This window comes from Xyrauchen texanus, chromosome 31 (assembly GCF_025860055.1).
Source record: "Xyrauchen texanus isolate HMW12.3.18 chromosome 31, RBS_HiC_50CHRs, whole genome shotgun sequence".
Taxonomy (NCBI): Eukaryota; Metazoa; Chordata; class Actinopteri; order Cypriniformes; family Catostomidae; genus Xyrauchen; species Xyrauchen texanus.
The window spans coordinates 24,791,248-24,803,740 of record NC_068306.1 but is presented as its reverse complement, the minus strand read 5'-3'; the positions used below and the strand labels follow the sequence as shown (position 1 = coordinate 24,803,740).

The 12,493-nt window shown below is 42.2% G+C and overlaps 1 protein-coding gene across 1 annotated transcript in view; it reads right to left on the bottom strand.

Moving 5' to 3' along the window:
- LOC127625230 (protein turtle homolog B-like) overlaps positions 1-12,493 on the bottom strand; it is a 175,384-nt gene that overhangs the window by 19,288 nt on the left and 143,603 nt on the right. The window contains exons 13-16 of the mRNA XM_052100389.1: positions 4,079-4,254; positions 3,046-3,272; positions 2,095-2,179; positions 846-1,007 (exon numbers count right to left, since the gene is read on the bottom strand). Coding sequence (XP_051956349.1) covers positions 846-1,007; positions 2,095-2,179; positions 3,046-3,272; positions 4,079-4,254 — 650 coding nt within the window. The remainder of the gene's footprint in view (positions 1-845; positions 1,008-2,094; positions 2,180-3,045; positions 3,273-4,078; positions 4,255-12,493) is intronic.

Below are 12,493 nucleotides of genomic sequence, written 5' to 3'. Positions count from 1 at the left end.
TTTTAAGATTTTACTCATTTACTGGCATAATTCATCATGCACCAGACTTATTTTCAACTAATACACTCAAGTTATTACCACTTGACTCCATCCGTCCCATTTTTCTGCATATTGAAATTGCACACTGCCTAATTAAATTTATATTGCACTTTCACCTGGCACCATTACACACCCTGTGTGTGTACTGTATTGTATATTGTGATTGTATATCACAAACTATGTGTATTTATTGTATATGCAAGTATTGTATATTGTGATTTGTTTTAAAACAACCAACCAAGGCAAATTCCTAGTGAGTGTTTTAAAATTCCTTGAATAAGGTTCAGGTCTGGGCTTTGTGCAGGCCAACCAAGCAGTTTCCACAACAAACTCAATAAACCATATTTTTAAGGACATCGTTTTGTGCCCAGGGGACTGGCTGCATCTGAAACCAGGAAAATGCTGTATACAGAGGTAGGAAGGGATCAAGGCATGTCCGAATCCAATGTTCATGTCACATCCTGTCTACAGAGATACCTTCATCTGACCGATTTTTGATAGCAGCATAGATGTTTCCTTCGCTGCCTATGAAATCCCACAATCCTGTGAGCGCAGTTACACAACGGTTGAGCTGAAGAAAAAAATGATGGCTGAACAGGCAGTTGACAGCCAATTTGTGTATAATGTATGTTTTTTCCAACATTTTATTCCATTTCTAGCGAGAAAATAATATTGTAGTTATCATTAATTAGAAGAGGATGTGCACATACATTTGGCCATGTTGTGTCTCAACAGGGAGTTAATGGAGGTTTATTGGGTTTGGATGAGATACAGAAAGACATTTTGCCTGTGAGGGCACCACTGACCTCGTCTCCTCTTGAGCTTGCGCCGTCTCTGTTTGTTGACGAACCAGGCTGCCAGCGTGCTGAAGAGGATGGCTGCTGCTAGGAAACAGATGGTGGCCACAATGCCTGCCACCACCGGCCGCGCCAGACCCTCGTCTGCAACCTCAGGTGGTGGGAAGTAGTCTAAAATATGCAAACAACATTGTGTTACAGCAAACACACACAAGGTCTCTTTGTGCCCACAAATCCAACCTATTCTGGAGAATTTAATTGCTCTAGTATATTCGTTCTGTATGTGGAATGAAACAGAATAAAGACTTTCAAAATAAGATTCAAAATCACAGTTGGGTGTTCTTTGAGAAATGAAAGCAAGTATTAAATGCCAGCATCATGTTTATTTGGACTTCAAGCAGTGATTGAATTCTGATTGTAGTTGATCTATTAAGCAGGCTTGTAAAAACATTAGTAAATTAACTAATCTTAGGATTGAATTCTGAAAAGCATTAACAAAAATGTGCTTTGTGCTTCCCACAAATTTTGACCAATTCATTTATTTTTTAATGCGTTTTTCAGTCATTCATGAATACTGAGTTAAAAAAAAAAAACATTGCACATTCATTTATAAAAACGCTGATAAACACTGATTTCTTTTTTTTTTTTTAAAAGCTGATCATAATTAACAAAATGTGTATTTATACTCTAGAATGTTCCATGGCTTTTAAAAAATGTATAACATTTTCATGACAGTAAATCACAATTTTACAATTCCCTGATATTTCCAGGTTTGTCTGAAAGAGGACAGGACATGACTTGACTAGACTTGAATAGATTGTTTAGCATGAAAACTCTACTTAGACTAAAAGCCTAAATAAAGTTACTAAAGTACCAAAAACTATAAGAAACAAATAATTGTACAGTTACGTAACTGGATGACACATTCCCAAAAAATATTTACTGTAGGTATTTTAAGACCAAAATATGACTTTTAGTTATGTTATGCAATTTATGTTAATTCCTATAGTGAAGCAAAACTCATTTGGTGTATGTCACATTAAATTCAACAGATGGCAGCAGAACCTAATCAAAACCATTTAAACCCAGATTTAATTTATGTTTGTCTGTGACATATTCATTGAAAAGAGAATGTCACAGTACCATTTGAAATTATGTGTAGTAAATTTCACAGTACAGAAACAAAACCCATGATTACAATAAATATCCCCAGTAGGAAAAAGTATAAGCCATTTTGTACCAGGTTGTTTCCACTGACCTGTGCTAGAGACTCCCACTACATTACTGGGCTCGCTGATGAGGTCTTCCATTACCGCCATAACTCTGAACTCATACCAGGCCTCCTGTGGAAACAGGCATAGACATGTAAAGCTCATTAATAGCCACTAGTCAGTAGAAAATCAATCAATTGGCATGTTAAAGGTGATGTGTGTGTGATTTTTGATACTGAAATACTTTATTCCATCCCTGGATAGACAATTACGAGTAAGCCATTTGTAGGTTGCTTTCTCTAAAAAAGGTTGCTTTCTCTAATCACTGAGATGCTATAAAACATAAAAACTGTTTGCCTGAGCATCAAGACCATACAAAAGTAAAACTTTGGCTCAATAAATTGCGTTGGGACAGATCTATTTGTTTGCCCAACATCTGGAAGGCCTATGGTCTTTATTTTTGCAATTCCGTTTGGTGCCGCTAGTGGACAGAAACCAGGTATTTTTGTATTTGAGACCATTTGTATTTACAATTTTTAAGCAAGACACATTTAAGTGACATCATATGCTCTATAATATGGCTGTTAGTGAGGATAATTAATTAACAATAATCTAAAGAAAATTAATAATCTACATATTTAGATACAATTTGCCTCCACATACAAACTCTGTCAAACATCCAAAAAAATAAGCCTTAGGTAAAAAAGCATCATTGATTATTCAAACCCACCATAACCCACAGAGGCAGACAAATCTGCATTGCCTATCACTACAATGGAACAACCTGCAGGGAAATGTTCCAGTCACTTGCCTTTTTCCTTTAACTTCATACCTTAGCAAATGTTATGAAAATGTAACTGGCAAAAACTTAGGGAGAATGAGAATGACTTTTCAGTTATAGCTTTCACACTGTGCACTTCCTCACCAGGAGGACAGTCAACATAAAGTTAGTGTCAAACTTTAAAATAATCGGTTAATATCATTCATCACAGGCATACCTGAAGCAGGTCTCTAGCCAAAAGCTCAGTCTCTCCAGCAGGGATTGCATCATCAAGAACATCCCACTTCTCCCCGAGGCGGAACTCCATGATGTAATGATCAATTGGAGATGTGTGATTGGCTGGAGGGATCCATGTGAGTAGGACTCCCTGCTGTGTCCGGTTGGCTGTGAGGCACCGTGGTGTGGTAAGCAGCACAAGTGGTTCTGGGGTACTTATAGGAAATACTAGAGTAAAAAATGAGAAGTGTACATCACTTTACAGGCAATCGCCATGTTGCAAGTCATTCAGTCACTCAATCAGTCAGCATTTCTTTTACACCTTTTTCACAGAAATGGTGGTGGTTCTCATGCTAAAGGAGGTTGGCAGCTGGTGCTCAGCCTAATGATCTTTGAACTGCTCTTAGAACCACGTTTCCACTGATTTGAGAGCCCAATTGTGATGTAACTGACTGTTACAGCATCACATTCACATGTCTTAATGTCAACAGGAGCTGGCTTTAAAGTAACAGTCAGAAGTTATTTAAACATATAATTAATACAATTATTAGCAATCAATGCATATATATTTATTCTGATTAACCTAATTTTATTGTATATCTATAAGGAATATAGAAATAAAGTGGATATGCACTGTGCAACGTGACATACTTTATTTAGTAACAGGATGTCCATCAACAAAATGTGAAGTTTTCCGTTGTATGGATTACAATAGGAACAATTTAGTTTTCATTTGTGAGTTTTGCGAGTTGTTGTTCTAAAACCTTATTGGTGCTGACGATATACCACCCCACAGCTTTTGATGCTAGCAGCAGGGATTCGAAATGGTTCAAGAAACTTTAACCGAAACTGAACTAAATTTCTTTGCAGAGTGGAACAGAAAACACAAAGTGAGAATGTTATTTTTAAATGCTGGTAACCGGTTAATGTTACTATTTGCCTGAGTTTACTGGCGGAAAAGGGGTTATACACTATCAGGTATCAAGTGCTGAAATGATCTTGTAAATGTATAATGGATCACATTGGTAGCCAACCTAGTGTGTTCACAGTGACGACCTCGCTGAAAGGGCCCGTCCCCAGCTTGTTCTGGGCCAGGACGCTGAATTGGTAGGCCGTCTCAGGCTCAAGGCCTTGCACCAGGAGCCAGTGCTGCCCGCTGGGCGCAGACATGGACAGCCAGTCATGCGGTCCTAACATCTCCCTCTTCACCCTGCAGGAGGAGTCACAGGCACAGTTGGAAAGAGCTCAGGACAGCCACACACACACACACACACACACACACACACACACACACACACTCCAATAATGATTACCATGTCACTCACAATACTGATGAGAGCACTGCCTGCAGCTAGGCGAAAGAAAAGATAGCTTGTTTGGTTCAGCGTGAGTGCTCGATGATGTCCAATAATATAGAACTGTCTTCCGAATTGGAAGTTCCTAGTGGAACCAGAGAATTGTGCAATTGCAATTGCAACTGCCAATCCCGACAAAAAGATCTTCATATATAGTCTGCCTTGAATGCCTATAGCCCTTTTCAAATTCTCTTTGTAAAGCTGAGACTTTCTCTCTTGGAAATGACCTATGGATTGATGTACAATGTGTACAAGTACTGCTACAATACTAAACAAGAAGTGTAAGTGTGAAAGGGAAAAAAGACAATTAAATACAAATAAAATAAATTTGGACTTACACTTCTGCTCTAGCATTATAGTTTCATTTGGAAATTGTAAAATGTAGCACCACTTGTATTGTGTTATCCTTTGGATTGATTGTTTCTTCTTGTATTATTCGTAATTCGCTTCAGATAAAGTGTCTGCTAAATTAATAAATATAAATGTAAATGTGTGCATGCTCTTATAAAGAGCAGCCAGAATAAATAGAATGACATGAAATAGGATGGGCATAAGCCCAGGTTTCATAATCCACAGAGTTACAGACAATGGCATGTAAGCAAAGGTGTAATTCCAGAAGGAAAACATGCGTGGAGATTGTGGAGATTGTGTATGGAATAGGACGAAGGAACGTGGGGGGTCGTAACTCACTGTAAACTAATAGCCAGCATGCTCTGGTATACAACTGCCCATGGCATGAATGGACCTGATTCTCTGTAGATATGTTTTATCTGTGCTCAAAAACGTAAAACGTAGTTATAGCACATTGTGTTAGTATGACAGAGCTACTGACTTCAACTGTGTGTGTGTGTGTGTGTGTGTGTGTGTGTGTGTGTGTGTGTGGCAGGTTTCTGATTGGACGAGAGACGTTCCATGAGCACTGATGGTCTGACAGCATCAGCACTCGGATACTTCACTGTGTGTGTATCACTCCGCTTGTGTTTGTGCTGTTCCAAACTAAAGTGTAGGAGTAGTGCATATCTGTTAGGAGATACTGTCTTTATTTTTGAAATTACATATGCTAGCCAGCAGGTGGTGGCAAAAGATAATTTTTGTGTGTAATATGAGCCAGTTGGTGACATAAAGTGAATCAGTTAGTCATTGTTTACATAGAATAGCGTTCCGTGATCACTGGTATTACCACTACATTACTTAAGCTAGGACATTGTTTTAAACTGCTTTAAATGAACAATTTCAGGATTAAGGCTCATCGCAGCTGAGAGACACAACAGACTGTTTGATTTCAGAAATAGAGGCACTTACCGCATTTCCACATTGGATACACACTGTTTAAAATGGCGGAGGACATCGCTGTTTATATAGTGAATGACTCTTGCGTGGCTACCACGAAATAGGGAGAAATACCCCCGCTTGGATGCTATTTTTCCACGGAGAATGCTTCCACTGTCTTGTTCGAAACAACACAAGCTGTGAAACTATTTCTGAAGTTAACTTTTTGAAATACTAATGAAGGCTTGAACGCATCATTTGTTTTGAACCAGCAACGGCAGATTCTGATCCGTCACGTAAGAAAGTAGTTCCATGCACAAAAGCGTTTTTATGACCATACTCGTTTTTTCCCTAATTTTAAATTTACTTGTTCATTGAACTGTTGTATATAAGCAATATCACACTCGCAATCGTGCTATATGGCCCTACATCAGCACTGCTGTAATTAGCTATGGCACTTGGCCTGCGGCCTTGTGCCTACGGCCGAATCACAGCAGTGCTGATGTAGGGCCATATCAATGAACCAAGAACGTGACTAATATTCTTAAATTCAAAGAAAACAGTGAGGAATGAGATCTATATGTTTATTGCCCCATTTAATATTGGTGTGAGTCATATTTAGGTATAATTGATCTTGAACTTCACTACAATGGAACTTCCTCAGTGCCTTTACTGGATAAAAGTTCACAGGCTCTATAGATGTGTTATTCACAGAGTCTCAGCAGTCACCCAGAACCTCTCCTGCATAACACTGGAAGTATCAGGAACACGCCACATGTATCTACGTCAATGCAGCTGACTAGCTGTTGTTTAATCTCACATGGGGCACCTTTAAAGGCCATTCATACACAACCTTTGAAGCATGAGTCACACAAGCCAATCAGTCAATTAGTCAGCTCTTGGCAACCTAGTGGATACTTCAGGCCAGCGGATAATGATGATCTGTCAACTATGTTGATGGCAAGCCTATCCTCTGGGGGGTGGGGGTGTTTGCCATGAGTGATGCTTGTGGCCCTTTCATGTTTGTTGCTGCTAAGTTGAAGGAGTCAGGATAGGGCTCAATATAGGCTGTGACCAAAGGCATACTGCATATAGACAGTTTTTTACCAGCCTGCCACTCTGAGATGCAATATATCAAGTCAAGTCAAGTGGTTTTGATTGTAATTCTACCAAATTCAGTTAGTACAGTATACAGCGAAACGAGACAACATTCCTCCAGGACCATGGTGCTACATAAAACAACATAGGACAAACACAGAACCACATGAGACTACACACACTAGATAACATTTCTATATAATATTTCTACATAAAGTGCACGTGCAAACGTGTGCAAAAAAGTAAGGGACAGTACAATACATTACTTAAAGGAACAGGACAATAGACACAGTAAGAGACAGTGCAGCGCCGACCAGTAAACATTAGTAATGAATAGTGCAAAAAGATGACACTTTCTAAAAATGCCAAATGTAAACATAACATACTATAAAATAGTGTTCTATGGACATAGCAGTTATTGAGGTAGTTATGTGCAAACGTTGGATGGTGTACAGGTGTGTGTGTCAGTCCAGTCTCTGGGTATTGAGGAGCCTGATGCTTGGGGGAAGGAGCTGTTACACAGTCTGGCCGTGAGGGCCCGAATGCTTCAGTACCTCTTGCGAGATGGCAGGAGGGAGAAGAGTTTTTGAGAGGGGTGTGTGGGGTCATGCACAATGCTGGTTGCTTTTCGGATGCAGTGTTTTGTGTAAATGTCTTTGATGGAGGGAAGAGAGACCCAGATGATCTTCTCAGCTGTCCTGACTATCCTCTGAAGGGCTTTGCCAGGATACCAGGCAGTGATGCAGCTGCTCAGGATGCTCTCCCTCTATAGTCCCTCTATAGAATGTAGTGAGGATGGGGGGTGGGAGATGTGCTTTCCTCAGCCTTTGAAGAAAGTAGAGACACTGCTGGGCTTTCTTGGTAATAGAGCTGGTGTTGAGGGACCAGGTGAGGTTCTTCGCTAGGTGAACACCAAGGAATTTGGTGCTCTTGACGATCTCCACAGAGGAGCCGTCGATGTTCAGTGGAGAGTGGTCACTCTGTGCTCTCCTAAAGTCAACAACCATCTATTTTGTTTTGTCCACATTCAGAGACAGGTTGTTGGCTCTACACCAGTCCGTTAGCCGCTGCACCTCCTCTATGTATGCTGACTTGTCGTTCTTGCTGATGAGACCCACCACGGTAGTGTCATTGGCGAACCTGATGATGTGGTTCAAGCTGAGAACACAGCCTTGGGGGGCCCCAGTGGTCAGTGTGGTGGTGGTGGAGATGCTGTTCCAGATCCGGAATGACTGAGGTCTCCAAGACAGGAAGTCCAGAATTCAGTTGCAGAGGGAGGTGTCCAGGCCCAGTAGGTTCAGCTTTCCAATCAGGTGCTGAGGAATTATTGTGTTGAATGCTGAGCTGAAGTCTATGAACAGCATTTGAACGTATGAGTCCTTTTTAACTAGGTGGGTGAGTGCCAGATGGAGGGTGGTGGCGATGGCATCGTCTGTTGAATGGTTTGGACAATACACAAACTGCAGTGGGACTAGTGAGGGGGGCAGCTGGGACATAACGTGCCTCATGATGTGTCTCTCAAAGCACTTCATGATGATGGGACGGTAGTCGTTGAGGCAGGACACTGAAGACTTCTTTGGCATGGGGAAGATGGTGGTGGCCTTGAAGCACGTTGGATCGACGGCGCAGCTCAGAGAAATGTTGAAGATGTCGGTAAGAACATCTACCAGCTGGTCTGCACATCCTCTGAGCACTCTGCCAGGAATGTTGTCTGGTCCAGCCGCCTTCCGTGAGTTGACTCTATGTAGAGTTTTCCTCACATCAGCCAAGCCCCAGCGAAGAGTGCCTAGATTTCGGTTCGGAGGAATCTCACGTGATCCTGAGACCCCAACCGGGCTACGTGCCCAAGGTTCCCACGACCCCTTTTAGGGATCAAGTGGTGAGCCTACAAGCGCTGTCCCCAGAGGAGGCAGACCCAGCCTTATCATTGCTGTGTCCGGTGCGCACTTTGCACATCTATGTGGATTGCATGCAGAGCTTTAGACGCTCTGAGCAGCTCTTTGTCTGCTTTTGTGGATAGTGGAAAGGGAACACCTTTCTTTGCCTGCTGGCCTCCCTTTTATACCCGTATGTAGGGGGGAGTGCTGACTGCTGACCGCGAGCGGGGAGGGGCTCACTGCTGACCGCCTGGAGTGGGAGAACCACTGCCAGGGGCGAGGGAGACCCATTCTGTTCCCCGAGAACATAGCGGGGTGTTCCATTTGCCAGAGGCTGGAGGACGGCCTCCGATTTGTCCGGGAAGGCATGGCTGTTGTCCGTTAGAGGGTGGAGGAGTGGCCGAGTACCAAGCAACTGTGTATCGGAGACCCGGCGAGTAAGTGTTTTTTTTCTTTCTCTCTCTCTCTCTCTCTCTCTCTCCCACTGCCGCTCCGTGTTGGCCTTTTCCCTCTCTTTTAAATTTTACAGTGTTTTTTTGTTGGGGGGGTACTGCACTGTTACAGGAAGTACCGTTCCTTTTATTGTATTGTAGTATTGTTTCCCTCCCCCTGTCCCCTCCTAGATTCAGGAAGGCGGGGATGACCTGCCGGCAGATGGGGCATAAGGCATGCCTTCCCCCAGGGAAAGGGGGGGGGGTGTACGTCATGCCGTGGGGCTTCCCGGCCTGAGAGAACAAGGGAGGAATATGACAGGGCAGAGGGCTAATCAAGACTCCGAGAGGAATAAAGGTCGACTGCGGACGTTGGTGCGACATAGAGAGAATGTTTACGTGCAGATGTCCGTCCTATGTGTGTGTTTGTGTAATTTGGTTTCAGTTTTACATTAAAATATTATATATATTGTCAAGCTGGTTCTCGCCTCCTTCTTTCCATTGTTTCCTTTACAGGAGGTTATGACAGTAACCAAGACGTTTTATTGCTAATGCCAATTTTATGACTACAATTCGTGTTTTTCACATACTACATGTGGTAACCATGGTATAAGCTGACTTTGCACATTTAATTATTGAAAATACATTCACATCGGGAAGGTATTAAGGCAGAATCACCAAGCAACTCTGTGTGAATTAATTTTGTACAAAAATCAGTGGTCCAACCATCATCGTTGTCAAACTCAAGAGGTTCAAAGTTTAGATTATTTTTTTAAAGAATAAACTAAAAGCACCAACTTAAGCTATTTTAATGATTCAAGAATAGCAAATTATCTGCACAACTGTGCAGAATTAGCAGCAAAAGTAAAGGATATTTTGTTGTGGCTTGCTTCTATTTCACAAATTTGTTCAGTTCCATTAATTGATTAGTTCAGTGACCACTTCTGGAGATGCCTCTGGGTGGCAACAAATCCTCTTATGTGCATGAGTTCACGACCAAAATCTGCAGAGAGACTATAATATTTAAGCATTATAAGAACAAAGCATGTCTATAATTTCGCGTCAATTTTGTGAACTAGTGTTACGTTCCCCACGTGTATATGTTTTTGTTTTCATTATTCCCTCCCTCTTTGGTACGCTCTCTATCTGCTCTTAGGTGGCCGTGATTGGCTGTGTCAGATGTCCATCATCATTAAGGCGGTTCTTCGACGTCCATTCTGATGGAGCGCGTGTCTGTTCGGTGTCTTGAGAGGTGTACGTGTATGCAGTTTATTATGTGTAATCTAGCAATTCATTGCTTAGCCCTTTTTGTGTCTTGCAATACTGTTCGGAGTCTAATGGTTGTTACGCTAATGGGAAAGGAGTACAGGTTAGTATATTGCGATATACACTGTGCCCGTAGTATGTATAAGTGTCAGACACACTAGGGAAGAATTGTGCGCCACTCTTTGTATTTTTGCTTTTCTTAGTTTAGGTTTATCTGGGCGTCGGATGCGCTGAAGAACTCGGTTTATTTTCTACATTTTACTTTGGCAGATTAGGAGTAGATTTAGGGGATTGTTTTGGTTATATTTGTTTTGTTCCTTTGGCGCCACTTAAGTTCCTTTTCCCATTTATTTATCCATTTATTGTATTGTTTTCTCATGAGTATTGTCATCATTGTACATAGCGCATTTACTGGATCTAGTGGCTCCAGCTTTTTTGTAATAAATTATCCAGTTGATTCCACTTCAAACAGTTTGTCATGTGTCTTTCTGCTGCGGCCCATTTACCAGTGGTGATATAATATCTAAATGTTGCGGTACATCCCTTAGACCTTTATTTATCGTAACATTTAATGGGGGCTCGTCCGGGATCGCAGTTATATTTTTCCCGTGATATTGATTACTGCTGGTATGGGTAGTAGAAGGACCATGTTTGATATTTTTCTTGAAGTATTTTAGTGTTGCGAGAGGCAGTGAATATCGGATGGGCTGGTGGGTCGTATGGTTAGTTAGCTTGTGACTGGTGTAAGCATGGCTGATTTTGATTTAGAAATTTTTGTTAATGCACCTACAGCTGAGCAGCTTGTGAATTGTAGGAAAGATGATTTGCTGCGTATCGCTGCTCATTACCAGATTGCTGTTTCGAGGCAGCGGCTTAAAAGGGAGATTAGGTTTACTATGTCCCAAAGGTTGGCGGAATTGGGTGTTCTGGTTCTGCCTGCAGTAGTCGGTGAAGGTTCTCTTGGGGCTGACGGTCGCCCTGGTGAAGAGGAGCAGGGTGGAATGGCTGAGGCGGAGGGTTCTGAGGCCAAGGTCGTTTTGCCGCCCTTCGATCCTTATTCTGCAGCATTGGCCAAAGGGACACCGGTTCCAGTTGAGCAACCCTCGCAGCCCGCTGTTGCTCCGATGGGGGCCGGGTCGGTGGGAACCACCTTTGAGGTCAGTAAACATATATCCCTTGTACCGCAGTTTCAAGAAGCGGAAGTCGATTCATATTTTAGTGTGTCTGAGCGTATTGCCTCCGCACTCCATTGGCCTAGAGAAGTATGGCGTTTGCTGTTGCAGTGCAAGTTAACTGGTAAGGCTCAGGATGTTTGCGCTACGTTGTCCTTAGAGGATAGCTTGAATTATGAGGTAGTGAAAGCTGCAATTTTGCGGGCGTACGAGTTGGTACCAGAAGCCTATAGGCAGCGGTTTAGGGGCCATAAAAAAAATTCAAGCCAGACCTTCGTTGAATTTGCTAGGGAGAAGGGCATTTTGTTCGAAAAGTGGTGCATGTCGAGTAAGGTAGGCGATTTTAAAACCTTGCGAGAATTAATTCTCTTGGAAGAGTTTAAGATCTGTATACCTGAACGTGTGGTCGTTTATTTAAACGAGCAGAAAGTGACATCCTTGACTCAAGCTTCTGTTTTCGCAGATGAAGTTGCACTGACACATAAAAATGTATTTACACCTGCGCGTCCTGAGAGAGCTGCGTCTTTTCAAGTGAACTCGAATGAGCCGCCACGACCGAAGCCAACTAACTTAAAGTCAAAGGAAGGTCAAGAATGTTTTTATTGCCACAAGCCTGGCCACTTAATTGCTGACTGTCTCGTGTTGAAACGAAAACAGTCGGGTTCTGCACCTAAAAGTGTGGGATTTGTGAAACGGGTTGATGTGGTTAAAGTTGAGCATCGTGACAAGCTCGATTCTGGCTATGAACCTTTTCTAATGGAAGGGTTCATTTCCGTTACTGGAAGGTTTACGGAACAGAGAAAGGTTAAAATGCTCCGTGATACTGGAGCAATGCAATCTTTCATAGTTGCAGATGTACTGCCGTTCTGCGGCAGTAATGTGTTAGTACAGGGCATAGAGATGGGCCTTGTTGAAGTTCCGTTACATCAGATTTACTTAAAATCAGAATTGTGTACAGGACTTGTGAAAGTAGGTGTTCGT